General features: G+C 44.0%; 1 protein-coding gene across 11 annotated transcripts in view; it reads left to right on the plus strand.

Moving 5' to 3' along the window:
• The window catches only part of LOC113916432, a 729899-nt gene extending 712106 nt beyond the window's left edge, over positions 1 to 17793 (plus strand). For 6 of the 11 annotated variants that reach the window (XR_003517937.1, XR_003517935.2, XR_003517938.1 and 3 more), the window contains one exon: positions 5718 to 6200. Coding sequence is in view for 1 of the 11 variants with exons in the window: in XM_035726664.1 (XP_035582557.1) it covers positions 4462 to 4587 (126 nt within the window). In the remaining 10 variants the exon portion in view is untranslated. Of the gene's footprint in view, positions 1 to 4461; positions 4699 to 4901; positions 5030 to 5717; positions 6201 to 9509; positions 9611 to 17628 lie in introns of those variants that run through there. The other 5 variants (XR_004819971.1, XM_035726664.1, XR_004819960.1 and 2 more) reach the window with 4 other exon arrangements.
• The last annotated feature ends 804 nt before the right edge of the window (positions 17794 to 18597 follow it).

Consider the following 18597-nt stretch of genomic DNA (forward strand, 5'->3'; position numbering starts at 1 on the left):
TTAATATCTGGTTATGGCACACTTGCCTAAGACAGACAGTTGCTGTGTGCTCTTATGGGCTCTAGCAGTGAAAGAAATTTATGGGAAAGATGGAATTCATTGTTTTCAGGGGGTTGCATGTTGTGCTTCTGGTAGCCAGGCTGCCTTGACTCTTCCGATGTAATGTGTCTGTACACTGACCCAAAGCAGGAGAGTTGGAATATGAGTGGAAGGAGGAGCACATTCAGTCCTGTGACATTCTGCAGGTGGTCGCTACATGCTCTGTACACCAGGCACATTGTAAGCACTGGATCCTCGTATAAGACTGCCTGACTTCCCTGGGTAGGAGAACAACCTTCTCTTTTTCATCAGGTTGCCATGGTTTAATGATCATGAGTGGTAATTTCATCATTGGTAGAGAGGCAATCCAGTGGTCCCTTTCATGGGTCCTTTGATATTCCTAGATGACTTTACCCTTCTCCGCATTGGGTGTCAGCTAATGCAAATTCGTATTTTCACCTAGGGATAGAGCTGCCTTTGCTCATCTAGATCTAGACTTCCATCTCCTCCAAGCATGGGTGTTATCATTTGAAGAGGTGATGACGGTGATGGTAGGTGGTATTTCTTCCCCAACAAGGTGATGGTACATTCCATCTGGGTCTTTAGCATAGTAAACTATCCCAATCGCTACAGAAATCAAATTCTGATGTATCATGCCCCAATGTCATCCATATCTACCTGTGGTAACCTTTTTTTTTAATTTAATTATGTTATGTTAATCACCATACATTACATCATTAGCCTCTGATGTAGTGTTCCATGATTCATTGTTTGCATACAACACCCAGTGCTCCATTCAATACATGCCCTCCTCAATACCCATCACCAGGCTAACCCATCCCCCCACCCCCCTCCCCTCTAGAACCCTCAGTTTGTTTCTCAGAGTCCGTAGTCTCTCATGGTTCATCTCCCCCTCCGATTTCCCCCCCTTCATTTTTCCCTTCCTACTATCTTCTTTTTTTTTTTAACATATAATATATTATTTGTTTCAGAGGTACAGGTCTGTGATTGAACAGGCTTACACAATTCACAGCACTCACCATAGCCCATGTGGTAACCTTTAATATGGTTATAACCGCATAGTGTGCCCTAGGGATTGCCAGGTGTGCTGGAGTTTCTATAATGTATAAAACAAGATCCATGCCCTACAGAATAGACATTCTCCCCAATGACACAGAAAACAGGCATTAAACTCTATCCATTTATTTTAGTGCTCATTGTGTGGCAGAGCTCAATATGGGCCGAGATGGTTTTCACAAGGAAAAGTTTCATAAGGAATACATCATTTTGTATGTGTCTTGAAGAAGGGGAAAGGCCTAGATGAGGAAAAGGTGATAAAGGCACTCTACAGAGCCAAAATACTATGTTCAGGGGCTCAGAAATACAAATGTGCTCAGTCTTTTCGACACCCTGAATGTTAACTGGGTTAGACCAAATGGAGTATTGACAGAAAGGAAATCTGAGAAGGCTTATTTGATATAGATTCAGTGAACTTACATACCCAGGCTCAAGTATTTGGAACCAGAGAAATCCATTAAAGCATCTTTCTCTAAGTATATTATGAGGTTGATAAGTGTTCCATTAAAAAGGGCTGGGGGATGGTCTATAATCGAATAAGTTTGGGCAGTGCTGCAGTCTTCAGCACCTTTAACATCCTCATGTGCATTATAAGTTTGCAAGAGAAACATATTGCATGCAGTGTTTCCTATATTTCTTTAAACAAGGAACTTTCTTTGAGGTGCATCTTGAAGTTCTAGTGTTCTATAAAACTCATTTTAAGATATACCACCCAGAAATATTTTGAAGGGCAGGAGTTGAAGGCGGGGCAAAATGCTATATTGTGATGATTAATCTGGGACTATTTTGAATGGATATGTCATCGACTACAGAGAAGAAGATATCATTGATGAAACCAAAGGGAAGGAGAAAGATCAGAAGTAAAGAGGATAACCTCCAAGATAGGAAGAGAATGTGAAAAGAGGTATAGATATATCCGGAGGAAACAAAATGATGAAAAATCAGAGATATTGGGCAAGGAGATGAGAGCCAATAAGCTTACCACACTGGATGGTCTAGACCGTCTTACCAGTGTAGGAGGCAAAGTCATAAACTGAAGAAGAGAATGGAGAACAACCTCGGTAAAGTAGGACATAACAAGAAAAACTACTGTAGGCTTGTATTTAGAAGCAACCCTGAGCAGGAGTGAGGGTCCAGATGACATGCATGTGTCACATTTTGTACTGAGAGCAGGAGAGAATGATGTGGTGATATGAATTCATGGTTGAGGAACATGAGAAAAGACTTTGTATACAGAAGGTCAGGGAGCAAGGAAGTCTGGAGGGTTATTGAGAACAGCGTTGAAATGATTGATCATAGAGTAAGGTCAGGCTGGACAAAGACATCCAGTGAAGCCAGCAGGAGCTGACTAATGGGCCATGAGGAAAGAGGAGATTCCTTAGGCATTGAGAAAGGGGAGTTCTCAAGCTGGGATTGGAACTACTTGATGTCAAACGTGAAGCAGCAAGAGTACATTGGAATGAAGATGAGGGAGACAAAGTAGCTGGAGAAGATGATGGTAAAGCTCATGGAGAACATGGTAATGAGTTTTGTATTGAAGCATCGATCAAAGTAGAGAGGGAAAACATAGGTCAAATGTAGAAGATTTTGGAGAAAGGTAAAAACAGGTTCAAGAAGGCAGCAGAGGACCATGATGGAGTCTAATACAAACCTCTGGCAAGGACCTCAGTGAACAAGACTGGGATGCAGGCCGGAGAGCACAAGCTAGCTGTAGATGAAGACGTACGCACTGTGATTAAAACCTGGCCTTAAAGCCCTGCTTTGCTACCCTCTGGCCTTATGATCTAGGGTAAATAATTCTACTTTCCTAAACATCAGTTTCCTCATCTATAAAATCAGAATAGAATTCCTACCCTTAAAGAGTGATTATAAGAAATAAAGGTAAACAGGGCACCTGGGTGGCTCAGTCGGGTAAGCATCTGCCTTCTGCTCAGGTCATGATCCCAGGGTCCTGGGATCGAGTCCCGCATCGGGCTCCTTGCTCAGCGGGAAGCCTGCTTCTCTCTCTCCTCCTCACTTGTGCTCTCTCTTGCTGTCTCTATTGCTATCTCTGTCTCTCTCTCACATAAATAAATAAAATCTTAGAAAAAAAAAGAAAGTTAAATAATGTATGGAAAGTGCCAAGCACAATACCTGCCACACAGTCAGCATTTAGTTAATGGTCCTGTGGAAGTGATAGAAGCAGGAAAAGGGGAGTGATGTTCACTTTGGAGACAGTGATGGTGTGTTCTCCAGAGTCATGTCATTTTTATATTTCTTGGTACCTGTTTCTCCATTTAGCCACAAACTCTAATGACTAGTCCAGAAAACATCCTCAGTGCAATAAGCAAGGTATAGATAACTCTGATATAACACAAGTAATGTGCTGCACCATAAATCGTGTCCATGTTGGAATCCTCATTACATAGTTTAAAATGACCTTATAACCAGGACGTGTGGCAGGCTTTCTGATGGGGAAGATTCCGGTGTCAAGTGACTTAGAGGAGTTTCCATCACCAGTTACTCACTAAAGCCAGAAAAATGATTATCATCAGTGTATGTGTGTCTGCATATGTATATATGACATGTATGTATGTATTGAGATAGATATCTCTCACCCGATCCCAAAGATCTCTTATTTTAAAAACAAGAATCAACTGTACCTGCTACCTCTAAGTCTCCTGGGACATGCAGGTGTTATTAACAGAGTTTGTAAATTGTCAAAGAGGAATCAAGAAATCTCTATGGGGAAAATTAACATAGATTTAATGTGACAAACAGCAGGACCTTCTATTGGCAGGGCCATCCCAGGGGTCTTCAAGCCATCAGAGGTATTTCTTCTGGACATGGGTATTAACTAGTGGTTAATCAAAGAGCTAAAATGTTTTTTAAAGGAGCTAAAATATTTTAAAGTAAAACATTTCTTATAGCATTGGAAAGCTGAAGATGGGGTTGATGATTAGCTGGTCTGGCCGTGATGCCTTTGGTGCCTTCTTCGTTAAATGGTTTTTCTCACCACTTTCCAGAGAGGTGGGGGGGCCGGAGGGGGCTGTGAGTTAGTGTTGTAGGCTTGGGAATTCATTTCAGGTAATTAGTTAAAAAGTTAAAAGTCAAATAGATTTCTTTACAGGCGTACTGGTTTAACAGGTTGATGAGCTACTTAATTCCCACATCTTTCTTCTCAGGGACTATTAGAGTTTTAAGGTCCCTTAAACGTCATAAAATCCACATTTTCTTACAGATGGAAAAGCTGAGCCACCTAGAGGTTAAATGGCTCATCCAAGGTCATCCAGCTAGTTCTGTCGTCTCACTTTCTCTTTTCACCCTCTTATCCCCCTAACGCTCCCTCCTTTCTTCTCTCACCAGTCTCTTGTGCCCTACCACCACTTCTCTGCGGATTACGCCTTCGAGTTACCCTACCTTTACCAAATTTCCGATGCCTCAGATTATGAGACCATGGGTCTTTGCCAATTAGTAAACCTTCACCACTAATTCATCACTACATATGGGGCAAAGAAAGGAGGAAAGTGGAACAATTTTAAATTTACTGTGATCTTTGAGACAGCTTTAGCTACACCTGGGAATTGCTGTTAGACAATTAAGGTTAGTAAAGCTCACTGAATCTCTCAGAGGAAAGGTGTTATTTGAATTATTACCAGATAATTATTGTTAAAAATAACAATAATATAAAAAATAGGAACGTTACATGTTAGAGACATTATCATTTTAATTTCCAATGCGGGGGTAGTAGAGCCCTGGGGGATCTAGGAACAATTTTTTTTTTCCCATGATGTGCTCTATGCCAGAAACTTCTTGAATTCTGTCTGATGCCTGATGACCTGACAAACTGGCCCAGAATCAGAAGCCGGTCGTGCCGTGTGAGCTGTTAGCCAAGTTATTCAGCTTGAACTGCTCCTTCAAAAACAGTAGGAAGGCGAGTATCAGACATAAGACCTGTGGTACCCAACCCAGTGTCATCAGTATCACCTGGGAGCTTTCTAGAAATGCAGAATCACAGACTCAGTCCCAGACATGCTGAATCAGAAATCCTGCATGATTCATTTGTTCATTAGAGTCTGAGAAGACCGTTAAAAGATGTTCTCATCTTCAAATAGAAAGGAGTTAGGAAGGAATTCTACTTATTGATTCTGAAAGAGTTCCTTCACCTGAGGTCTGTGCTGCCAGTCTGAATCATCATGGAAATAGCACAAGTGTCTTTCTTGTGCTGAGGTCACAGTGGGAACTAGGAATGTGTCATGCTGTGTTGGAACAGCTGTTGTATAGGAAGAAAAAAACAACAACAAAAAACAAAACACCCCCACTCCCCGCCTAGACTTAAAGTAAGAGAGATCTGGCTCAGATCTGACCTTGAATTCTGACCTCACTATCCACAGAATGGATAATTGAGCTCTCTTAGTCTCACTTTTCCTCATCTGTAAAATGGGCATGCTAATACCTCCAACACGACATTGCTATGAGGATTCAGTGAGAATGTATTTACATGTAAAAATTCCCCCCTGCAGTCCCTGACAAAACGTAGACATCTAACAAATGGTAACTATTATTGTTACTATTACCTTTTTTGTGAGCTTTCATCACAAAGGCCCCATCTGTCATTTTAGGATGATCTGGTGTGATTTCCGAAGAATGGGAAGAGCCACACTGAAGTGAGACCTCCACAGAAAATTCCTTGTAGTGATGTGTGACAGTGTGTTACATAACAGTTCTGCTCTCTGAGGGCTTCCAAGACAGAGCTGCAGAGACGTCAACAATAAAACAACTGGGATGGAAATGACCCACTGTCTCTTCTGCCTCTGACACCATCAAGAACGTTGCCAGCTGGGATCCAAGAACAGATTCTTTATTACAGTGATGATGTAAGAGGCAGAGAGAACAGCTGGATTTCCAGACTCTGGGAAGAATGTGTAGCCCCAGCAGCCTCTCAGAATTATCTTTTGACTTAAAAACTGTGTACATTGGATATGGGAGTCATTGCAATAGAATAAATATGAAACCTCATGAAGTCATTTTCAAGGAGTCTTTTTTAGAGCATACCCACCCTTTAAGCAATAAAACATGACACACTAGGCAGTGGTTCTGATTAATAGACCCCTAGGTGTGTGCTGAGGCGTGTGGGGAAGTAAGGAGAGGGGGAGAGGTGACCGTTTGCCAAAAAATGAAAGGAAGATTATAGCAGCGGGATGTGGGGAGGAGTTTGATTAAAGGACAGAAAGATTATATCTCCATTTAATTATAAAATGCACAATTTAAACCAAATGTTAGGTATATTTAAAATGTACATTTCTCTAATTACACAATGGATTTGTATGCTTCCAGGTGATTTTTCATTGCAATGCACTAGACATATCGGTCAGTCATATCCTTTATCATTTTAATGGAGTTGCCAGGGGGAGAAAAGAGAAGGAAGCCGTGTCTGGTGAAGTGTTGATAACCTGTCCAGCCATAAGATGGTTTAGTAAGAACTATAGAGAGCTCTTGAGCCCCATTTGCTGTTTATGTGGTGCTACTTGGATGTTGCTATTGAATGGATGTCTCATTGCATAGCTTGGCTCCCCCACACTGGCCAAAAAGAATCTGATTGATAGTACCAAGTTTTTCCTCTGGTAAGTAACAGTAAGTACTCGCCTGGGAGAGGCAGATGAAGTCCTGTAACTGGAGGCTAACATTTAAGAGCTGAGCTTTTCTGGCCAAGTAAACACTACCGAGATTCCCTAGAAAAGTCTGGTTTTCTCACCTAGGTAAACGCTGTTATTCCCATATTTTCGGGGGGGGGAGGGAGCTTTTCATCTTTGGGCAAGAGGAAAGGATTCTGTCTGAGGAAGAGGCTAGAAAGGAGATTAAACAGTGAGTACTTCTATCATGGGAGGAAAAGAAGGGAAGAAAGTTGGGAGCCTTGGGAGCACTCGCTTATGCGTTTCCACAAGTAAATTGGTGATACAGTGAAAGAAAAATCCGTGAAAATTTAAACAAACTTATAGGATCAATCCTGGGCAAGACTAGGTGGAGAAGACACACGGACGTGTGTTGTGTCGTAGCAGGACCACCAATGACCTCTGTTTCCACGAGGTCAGAATTTAACCATAGAATTACTGTGGCATGTTTTCACCAAGAACTTCAGCTGAACCCGCTGCTTTTCTAAAGCATGAGAAATTCCTTCATCCTGCTTTTCACCCTGAGTTTATCACCCCGGTGGCATTTGCAATATTGTCATAACTGTTTCTGCTGACAGTGTTAGAAAGGTTTGCTTCCTTGTTCTTTAAATCCACCCTCATTTTTTAACATGATTTGTCTATAAAAGGATATTTATTATTTCAGTTTATTGAAGTGAATCAGTGAAACAAATTTCTTTGTCTTTTGGAACCCAGTATATCCTTGCTGGCTGTGTACCCCGTGAACCCCTCACTCTCTCTGGTCTGGTGACTGTGGATGGTCTGCTGGGCCTGTTGGTGCGGAGCAAGCGCTGATAGATATTTAAAGATCTGTGACCTTTTCTATCAGTTATTGCTGCTCAGCCAAGAGCAAGGATGTGGCCTTGAGCGAGTCAGTTCCCTTAATCTCATCTGGAAAATGAGAGGCGATGAGCTTTCAGGTCTTTCCAATTCAGTCTCAGTTTCCATGACTCTAAGCAAGAGTCTTGATTCCTTTTAACTTTGGTTTAGCAGACATCGGCCGAGCACAAATCTCTGTGCAAGGCAAGGTATTATAGGGTACACGAAGTAAAAATTATCTCTGCTTCCTAGGAGCTTATAGAGGGGGGAGCCAAATTACACAAGTAATTATTAGAGTCCATAGAACATGCAAAGGGAGTAGTGCAGAAAGTGCTTGAGGACTCAACTAGGGCACTTTCCTTGGGGAGATGTTTTATAATGAGGTGGCATTTGGATGGGAAAGAGTGGGACTTCTCTGTGGTGTGGAAGTGGAAATTAGACTGGGTCTATATTGTAGGGGCCTTGAATGCCAAACTGGGAAGTTTAAATTTAGTCCAGTAGGCAAAGAGCAAAGGAATGATATGTTTAGAGTGGTACTTAAGAAAAATTAATGTGGTATTGATGTAAAGGATGGGCTAAAGATAAAAAGAACCTGGAAGAAGTGAAGCCATTGGGAGGCTCTCACAAAAGTCCTGGCACAGGTGACAAAGGGATAAATAGGTGTTGGGAGAGAGAGTAGGTATTGATTTAGGAAGCACAGCCTCTAATCTCTCTTGGCAGCTGATTGGATATGAGAAGCAAAAGAAAAGGAGGAATTAAAGATGACTCCTCCATTGTAGGACCAAGTAACTGGGTGAAGATGGTAGGAAATGGACCATGGCAGGAAATGGGAACATATTTTGAGGGAGAGACAATGATTTCTGTTTTAAACTTCCTGAATTAGAAATGTCTGTGCGGTATTTGATGAAGGTGTGAGCTTCTCAGAGCTAGAGGCCCTGTCTTATTCATCTTTTCCAGGTGCCTGAGCGATGCTATGCAAACACTGAATGAATGAATGAGTGACTAAATGAATGAACAAGCAAATGAGTGAATGAACCAATAACCAGAGGTTATTAATAATGTGGATCTGGAGCTCTGCAGACAAGCAGGAACTAAAGATAGCCATGTGGGTGTTCTCTATGGAGAAGTAATTGTTGAGGTCATGCAGGGTGGGTGTAGGCAAAGACTGAGAAGAGAATCTTGAAGAAGATCTACATTTAGGAGAATGAAGATGAGCCAGTAAAGGAGGCAGAAGAGAGAGCTGAGTGGTGGAAGGAAAGTCAGGAAAATGCGGGGTCCCAGTGAGAAGGGAGGACAGTTTCGGGAATAATGTGGTCATCAGGGCTTGGTGTGGCCAAAAGGGCAAGGCCTGGGGAAGGACCTCTGGGTGCGAGGCTGGAGACAGACAGCGGTCAGCCCTGCAGCCCCTAAGGCTGAGCGCCACGTGTTAGAGGACACGGGAGATGGCGGAGACTTTGTAGTGAAAGGCAGAGACGCCGCAGGAACTTCAGAACGTGGCCAGGTCAGCGGCGTTTCCAGAACAGGTAAGAACTGGGTGCTACAGCAGGAGAGGCTACAGTGGAATCAAGAACACCAGCAGAAGCGTCGGCTGTGGCAAGGTTGAAGGCCCCCCGCCCTCACCCTCCACCTCGACTTCCATGTCCCCACCATCAAATGCACTGCGTCCGCACAAACAGGGTGCTGTGGAAGATTTCGAACCACCCCCGCCGTCAGATGGGCATGCTGAGAATGGAGCCCGGGCGACATCCCCTCTTCTGCCTCGGCCTCCCCTGGCCGGCCCTCTCTGGTGCAAAGGTGCAGGACCGGACTGTCCCACCCAAGTCCCACAGTTCTGTCTCCATCAGCGGGACTGATCACCATCACCTGTCATTTAACTGCCTTATCTTTCTTCCTTGTCTGCTCTAGATGCAACCGCTCTCTGTTCCCTGCCCCAATGAACATCTGCACTAGGCCCAAGCCTTGGAGTGATTTACCTGAAGAGTGACACCATTTATTTGGAAACTACTGTGAGTACATTACGCCTCCAGCAAAAGGCTTCTCAGTTCACTCAGTTTAATTTGGAAAAACAAAAAAACAAAAACCAAACACCCTCACACAATTGTAGACGCAGATGCAGCGGTAGATGGCTTCAGGTCTTGATCGCGGTGGGGCCGCAAGACTCAGGGCTGAGGAGCCCGTGGTGGCCCTCAGCTGCCAGCCTGCAGCGCCCACCCGGAGCAGCAGCACCCCTCCTCACCAGACGCGGGGCCGGATCCCGGCGTCCTTGGCGGGGCCTGGCGCTGTTCTGCTTGGTCGTCTGAACCCGCACCGGAAGTGGTGGCAGCTCCCAGCCGATCTCTTGGCCCCTTGTCACCTCCTGAGCCACTCTGTTGAATCTCACCGCAACTTGTCATTTCATGCCGCCCTGGTCAGGTCCAGGGGCCAGCTTTCCTCCTCGGCATCTCTCTGTTGTCTGAGTCACGTCTTTGAGCTAATGCCCTTGCTCCTTTAGGGGGCCAAGGCCCTCCCTGGGGACTCAGGGCTCCTTCAGCTGCATTTCTCACCCATTGCTTCCAGCTCAGCCCTGCCCTCTGGATGCATGGCTCTGTGCATGTGGTTGAGTTCCCTCTATGTCAGGCATTTATGTCCGAGAATACAGGGCAAGGTGCACAAATAGGTTGAGATAGGAGGCATGATGCCTACAGGACAATACTTATGAAAGATTGATATCAACTATTCATTAACCATTGCTAAAAGTAACAGATGAAGAGATGCTTTTTTTTTAACCGAAAAAGCTAGAAAGTTAAATTATTTAGAGGCTATGCATGCAAAACAGTTTAATTATACATTTTAAGACAAAACCTCTTTCTAGTTGTATTCTCAGGTCTTCCTATCTACGGTATGAGGCAGGTCATGGGATAGTGTTTTATAGACCTCTCTGTTACTGGAAAATGCTAACCCTGGGAAAGTAACATCCCTGTCAAGCTTTCGGGTAGGATTTTCACATTCATATTTTCTATGTCTTTAGCTATTTGGGCATAAATCATACACAAAGGGACAAAGCCAGAGTTTTTGTTTTGTTTTGTTTTGCATTGCTGTTCCCCTTTAGTGCTTTTAGTCACCTGGATCGTAATTAGTGGCAGTGGACGTGTAGGTGACAGGCAGGCTTGCCTGGTCAGCATGGAGATGGGGGCCACCAGAGTCATCTGCAGTACTACTGGGTTCAGGGGCTGGGGACTAAAGACAAGACGGAAGATCAAAAATAGTTTCTCCATACCCATGCGAGGAGCTTGCTTATACAGACACCTTCATTCATTCATCCTCAAGTTGAAGTGCAAGGAGTGCCTTAGAAATTCCCACATCTGGATGGTTTTCTGGGTTTCTCTGCATTACGGGGTAACTATACTAGGGCAAGTAGCACAGCTGTGCTAGGGTGTAGCCGGGGTCCCCAGGATCGGTAGCCTTTGGAAGAGGGAAGAGTCTTTACCGCTCCTACCTTCCTGCAGAGAACTCAAATCCAAACCCAGGAATCAGGACCTACGCTTTCCTGAAAATCATAGGGAGTCCCACCAGTGAGCATCTCTTTCTGCCCTAGGAAGCATTTTACCTGTGCCCAACACCAGTACCTGCTTTCAGGCTTTACAGGTCCTACCGGGGACAGATTAGGCTCTAATCTTTGCAAGCTCTCCTTTTCAGAAACTCGGCTGTCTCATGTATAAAGAAGAAACAAAAATAAAGTTTCTGCACTTGGCTAGGTACAAAAGGTGAATAAACTATAAAAATGTGGACTAATTACAAAAATGTGTCCAGGGTTGACAGTGCCCTGGACCAGGTCTCAAGGCTTAGGGATGGGAAGGGAGGGGACAAGTGTTAGATTTTAAAACCTACCCACTCCCATACCACTTATACAACCATGCTCAGCAGCCCTGCCTACTTCTCTGGATTGTTGTGATAATTAAACGAGATAATATGCATATAATGTCTGGCATAGCAGAAGTGAATATATTTACACCACCCGCTGAAATTCACTGGGCAGTTTACTCTGTATCAGACACTGTTCTGGGAACTAGGGATGTGGCCGCCAACAAAACACACAAAAAATCCCTGCTCTCACGGAAGTCCGCATTCAGCTTTCTCCCCCATAAATGGCAAACAGACAAAATAGGTACATGGACGCTGAGAGAACTGACTTCACTTTATTTTGCTGTGTCTTTCTTTCCAGAAAGTAAAGTTGAGAGGGAAGGGTGAAGGAGACGGAGAAGGAAAAGAAGAGCTCCACTGATACTAATCAGTGAAGCTGATTAGTAGCTGATCAGAGCCCTTCTCTGCCCTGATATGTGGCCCAGGAGGCCGGCCTTTCTGGACTGCACTCCCAGGCTCTCTCCCCCTTTGAATTGGGCCAAAAGGAACATCAGTAAAGGATGTGCTGGTAGGAGGAGAGTGAGGGCAGGGTACCCCCTTCCTAACTGCAGTTCTGACTAGACTCCGAGAATGCCATGCCTTCCTTGCCCCTTGGACTTAACAGTTGAAAGCTGACATTGTCAGCATTCCACCGCTGCTAGCCCTGGTGCTTCACCCCACCTTGAGCACCCCACTACCTCCTCTGTACCTCACTATACAGTCCTTATATTAAACTCTCTCCAGCTAAAACCTTTGAGTGTGCCCACTGTTTCTTGCCCGGATCCTGACTGATACAGTGAGATGGAAATACACTGAAAAACATTATAAATCGGCCTTGCCAAGAAGATTTAAAAAATTGAGAGAATAAAATGTTTTAATTACGAAAACATCTTTTGATCTGAGAACATTAGACCAAGTAGTAAAAGGATAAATTGTAAGGAGACATGATAAGCGTGAGTACCAAAGGTTGGCTTCGACACACAGACCATAGTGCCCAGGTTTGATGGGCTTCCAGGGCCCAATGTAGCTTGCTTGACCCTCAAGTTTGAGAGGGGCTCTTGGTGTAGCAACAGCAATGACAAACAAGTGAACAGAAAGACAGTGTCGGGAGCGTGATACAGTAAGATCGAAGTGCTCAGGAAGAGATTGCTTATCCTTACATTCTTTTGCCTTTGCTACAATGACAGTCCATTTACCCCTGCTGAAGTCTAGACATTAAAAAAGATTACTAAGGTCGAGGAAGTGCCTCCTTATAACTGACGAAAACCATAGAACTGATGCTCTCTCAGAGCTACCATCATTGAGCACTGACCATGTGCCATCACTCTGCCAATTGCTTGACATGAATTATCTCATTTAATCTTCACATCAGCCCAACGAGGTAGGTATTATTACCCCATTATTTCCACTGAGGCTCAGAGAAGCACAGTAATTTGCCTAGGGCACGCAAATACTTGATGGTAGAGCTGGGTTTCACTGGCAGTGGGGGGGTGGGGGGAGGCATTGTTACACCTCTACTCTCTGATCCCCTCCCCAAACACTCTCCTGAGCCTTTTCAATGTTTTGTCGGGAAAGAGAATAAAGAAATGGTTAACATTCAAAAAAAAAAAAAATTGGGGGAGAGGGCATCGTGGATCTAAATTGTCATGATTCAATGACTGAGTAATTATTTATCAAAAGGAGGTTCTGACTAATTCTTTCCTATCCAATAGGCTGATAAGTGGAAGGCATGTTAATGTGCAGGAGAGGTGGAGTGGGGGTGGGGGGCAGTGAAGAGAGAAAATTGGGAGAGGGAGATAGAAGAGAGCACTCTCCTCTCAACAGCCCCGGGAGCCTGATAAGAGCTCACACAGATAAAATATTTATTTTCCATATGTTGTAGAAAGCATTGCCATCACTGTATGTGTGCAATATGTGCAAAGAAGCGTGAAATATATACATCAAATGCCACCGATCTGGTTAATTTCCACGCATTTAACATGCCTAATACCTACCATCTCATCAATATGTTTCAATGCATATTTCTTTCCACATGCAATATGTCTAGTAAGGAAAGAGCCAACATCATCCACAACCTCACTCACTGCTATGTTTCAGCCCAAAACTTGTTGCCAGGACCAGCACAATGAGAGTTAAAAAACCAGCCACCAGTCACCTTAAAATGCCTTTCCAGTTCTTGAAGCAGCCCTTTTTCTCATAAGAGAAATGTTTGCAGTGGGGAGATGAAAATGTTTTTGTTCTCTTTGGACAATTGGGAGAGATTCAGTGAGGATGTCAGAACTGACCGTTTGAAAGGCAGGTGCCTGCACTGCAGCCACACTTTTTTTTTTTTTTTTGAACGAAGAGCTCCACCAGTGTGGCGGGAGGAAGTGCACAATGATTGGTCTGTTTCTCTGTGGAAGTGTTCAGGGTACACCCAGTTTTGCTTTGCATATATTTACGAAACATCTGCCCTTTTCTTGTTCTTAAATCCTTCCCCCTCACCAGCCCCCTTTCCCCTTTCTCCCGGTTTCTTTCTTTGTTGTTGTTGGCTTGTCTAACTTTTTCATTGGAGCTTTCATTTTCCGGTTGAGGGGCGACTTCATCAGAGTGTATAATTTTAACATTTGGGGAGGGAGGGAGAGAGGGAGGAGAGAGAGGGAGAGACAGACAGAGAGAGAGAGAGAGAGAATGAGAACTGAAAAGAAAGAAAGAGGCTGAGCGGCCAGAGCTTGGCAAACCAACCTTTGGCATGGTGACCAGGAGGAAGGTTCTGGTCTGGCCGCGAGTTTGCCTCGCCAGCATGCTGCCCGAGTAGCCTGTGTGCTGCTGCCCTCTAAAGGCTCCAGGGAATAACGCATAGCCATGGAGGCTTGGACAGACTTGCCCTCAGATGTGCCATGTTTATACGATTCTTTCTACACAACCTAAGAAGGTATTTTCAGTTAATTACTGCAGGACTTGCTTTTTCCTCCTTAATAAACTATCAGCTGCAAAAACGGGGTCAACATCACAGCACCTGTGCATGTCTAGACAGACTGCTGCTACGTTTCAGTGTTTCTCGGCTCCAGGAAAAGGAGTCCAGTAGAACTCTCAGAGAGGGTGAGATGAGAAATGGATTGCTTCTAAGGACAGTCAGTGGCTCTCGTTATCTGTGCAGGTGGGAAAAGCCCAGTGGTATTAGGATGAGCAAATGAGGGGGTGAACTGGAAGGTTGAATTTTCAATATTTTCATTGGTACAGGTGGCTTCCATTGCCTCTGTACTGTGAGTGTTCTCCATACGTGATCCTTGAGACAACAAACAGGAGGGTGTGGAATAAAATGCCAGGTAGGAAGCAGGACCGCATTCAGGGAAGGAAGCAAGAGCATTTATATAAAGAACAATACCATTTTTGCAGTGTTAGAAAAGTAATGTTGGTTGTTTGGTCATATACTCATGTTTGAAAGAGGGCTTTTTCAATTTCCTGAAACAGAAATCCAAAGCCAGCCGAGGCCTTGTCTGTAAGCATCAGAAATAAATATTTTTAAAAAAAGTTTTTCTGTTAAGTGATATCTACCATTGATATTTCATCCTGATATTTAAAGGACTCATGAGGACCAGTCCAGCTTTGTTGGGCAAAATGGTCCTACTCTTGGGGCACCTGGTGGCTCAGTCAGTGAAGCATCTGCCTTTGGCTCTGGTCCTGGGATTGAGCCCCACATCGGGCTCGCTTCGCAGCGGGGAGTTTGCTTCTCCCTCTCACTCTCCCTCGGTGCTCGCTCTGTCTCTCTCTCAAGTAAATAAAAACAAAAAACAAAAGAATAGGGAAACTTAATTGGGATTTAGACTATGACTATTCTCAAAATATATCTTGAATTCAATTCTGCTTCACTCCATCAACAAACAAATATTGAATGACAGCTTTTTTAAAATTTTTTAAAGATTTTATTTATTTATTTGACAGAGAGAGAGAGACAGCAAGAGAGGGAACACAAGCAGGGGGAGTGGGAGAGGGAGAAGCAGGCTTCCCCACCCCCGCTGAGCAGGGAGCCCAATGCGGGGCTTGATCCCAGGACCCTGGGAAGATCGACTTCGGGATCTGAGCCGAAGGCAGACGCTTACCGACTGAGCCACCCAGGTGCCCCTTGAATGACAGCGTTATCGAAACTACTCTGCTTGACAGTACACACTAGAGAGGAAACTCCGAGAGGCTAGCAACCAGGCTTGCTGCATTCCCTAACCTATGCTGGCACACCGTAGGGGCATGGTATTTTAAGATGAATATGTGACTAGATGAATGGTGGGAGGGAAGGAGGAAGGAAAGAAAGGATGAACACAGGGAATTAAAAAATAACTAAGACATTTTCTCTCAGAGAGTTTACAGTCTCATGGGGGCGGATAACCAGGTAAATAACTACTATTGAAACAAAATTTAGCGAGTAAAATATGGAGAAGTATAGATTTTTTTGGAATTTCAGAGAAAGGTGGGACGGAGTTGAATTTCAGAGAGAAAGAGACGTTCCATCTGGTAGAGGTAAATCAAGACAGTTACAAGATGGAGACAACCTTTAATAAGTAAGAAGGATAAATATGATTTCAACAGAGTTGTAAAAGGGACATTCAGAGCAAGGGAACTAACTTGAACAAAGATGTAGAGCCAAGGATGTAGATACCCCAAGACGTTCTGGGAATTTTCAAGAACTCTGAGAGTCAGTCCTGTGTGGGCAACAGGTGGCCTATATGCTAGAGCATATATAGGACTCATTTGGGGTGCTGGGCTAAACTGATTTTCTCTGAGAGGTCAAAGAGGATAGAGAGCAAGTAAATAAACAACAGTCTAAATAAAAGTGTTAAGGTGATAGTGTGGAAATGGAAAGGAAACATGGATTTGAAAAAATATGAAGGAAACAGAATTGTCAGGAATTGATGAATCGGCTTTAAGGCAGAGAAAGGTGTTGCTCACCTACGGTTTCCAACCTGATGACGAAGCCGGTGACAGACAACAGTGATGGAAATAGGGAGGGGTCTGAGAGGGGGCACTGGTTTCCAAGAATAAAAAAGAGTTGAGCTTTGGAAACTTTGATCTTGGATCTCTTCTTAAACTGAACACCAGAAACCGGGCTTTGGAGGTCCATGTAGACACTCAAGACTTGGGGTTGGTTCCATTGTCACCCATCCAACAAACAGTTGGTAAAGCATTGCAATTTGTTGCTTCTCTGATATTGGCCTACTCCATACTGAAAAATACGTCTGAAAGCTTCCCCTCTCTCTGCATCTTTACCATGCTATCTCTGCCTCCTACCCTCTGAAAAACCAGATTTGATTTCACAACCTGTTGGACCAGAAACACAGCATGCTAATCATAACACCATATTCTGCGAGGGCAGATTTCACTACCCCGTACAGCAAATTCCGATACAAAATATTCTGTATGACAAGTCCATTGCCAGGCTTATAGAAACAAGAAAAACATGGAAACAAAGCTACTTACAACAAATTCTGTTGCACACATAGTCTTCCACCGAAAAATAAAATAAAATAATTTCTCTGGTCACCATCCACATAATGTAGAAAGAGGCACAGAGCCAAGGAAATTGGAGGGCATGTGCAGGGTATGACTAATAACCCACCTTGGCTGGGACCTAGGGTACATGCAGTGTAAGCTAAGTATTTCTGTGTTTATGTCAGTTTCATTGTCCCGGAGAGGAAGGACACCAGAGCCGACTGGTACCTGAGCTCTTTTGCTTCCTATTCCTGACCTCAAGCAGCAGTGGGCAATAATTACTTTCTAGTGCCCTTCACTCATCTCTTCCTCCCACCCCAAACACACAGTCACACTCCCATACTCCAGAGTCATGTACTAAATCAACAAACAAAGGAAATCTTCAGCTTTGGATGAGTAAAGATGTGGAATAGAGGATCTCCGCGTGACACCTTACCACTTTACCTACTAGAAGCTAAGCTCATCTTTTCATTTTTCATTTGCTACTTTAACAACAACCTCCATCACTACCGTCTCATCTATGTAGCCTGCAAATTTAGATTGTGATTGGAAATTGTGTTAATCTAAAGTAAAAGCTAATAACGGCAAGAAAGTTGAATGTTCCATAATGTGTTCCATGAATAGAAACTTCAAGCTGGAAGGAACCTTTAAGGCCTTCTAATCCAAGCCCTTTATTTTACAGATGAGGAAACTGAAGCCCAGAGAGGTGAAGTGAGGTGCCCAAGGCCACACAGCAAGTTAGAGGCACAGCTAGTACCATAGCTCAAGTCTCCTGACTCCCAGTCCAGTGCTCCTCCCATTACTCCACGGGTCCTGTCTCTAAGCTTCCTGACAAATGCTAGAACGGTAAACCTCCACTAGTATTTTTCCAGACCATGTTAAAACTCTTAAGGGGGAAAAAAGGATGCTTTCTTGGATAATGTCAGCCATACGTAGCTCAATCTGTCTAAAGTTCTGGGACAGGGTCTTTTTATGCAGCCAACAGAGTCCAAATGTGGTGCTGTTTGCTTGGCCCATATGCTTTCATGTGTTCCCAGTTAGGCCATTACTGGAGGGAAAAAAACAAGAATCAGCTTGTTTTAAAACAAGGGACATACTGGACTCCCTCCCATCCCCCCTCAGAAAAAAAAAAAATCAAGTTATCTTTAACAGATTCTAAAAATGCCTTTTCCCAAATATGCAGTCAGTTCCTTCAAAGGGCCCTTTGTTTATTTTCAGGAAGAAACCCAAGACAGCTGAAAACCAGAAGGCATCTGAGGAGAATGAGATTACTCAGCCGGGTGGATCCAGCGCCAAGCCGGGCCTTCCCTGCCTGAACTTTGAAGCTGTTTTGTCTCCAGACCCAGCCCTCATCCACTCAACACATTCACTGACAAACTCTCACGCTCACACCGGGTCATCTGATTGTGAGTACACCAGTAAGGTGATGGTGTCTTCGCGGCGCTTGGAGCGTGCTTCCCCCCTGGGTTCTGGCTTTTTTTGCATTCCAAACAAGCCGTTTCCATTTGGTCTTGTAGAGTAGTCAAAGGGAACTTGCCTCCATTTTGATTCAGCCACCGTCCATATTTTCAAAGCTAGAGTGTATTTTAAAACCAGGTGTCCAGCCACTTGGCCTCGAAAGGCTGATTCATTACATGAACCACATTTTCTT

This window comes from Zalophus californianus, chromosome 1 (genome assembly GCF_009762305.2).
Source record: "Zalophus californianus isolate mZalCal1 chromosome 1, mZalCal1.pri.v2, whole genome shotgun sequence".
Lineage (NCBI taxonomy): Eukaryota > Metazoa > Chordata > Mammalia > Carnivora > Otariidae > Zalophus > Zalophus californianus.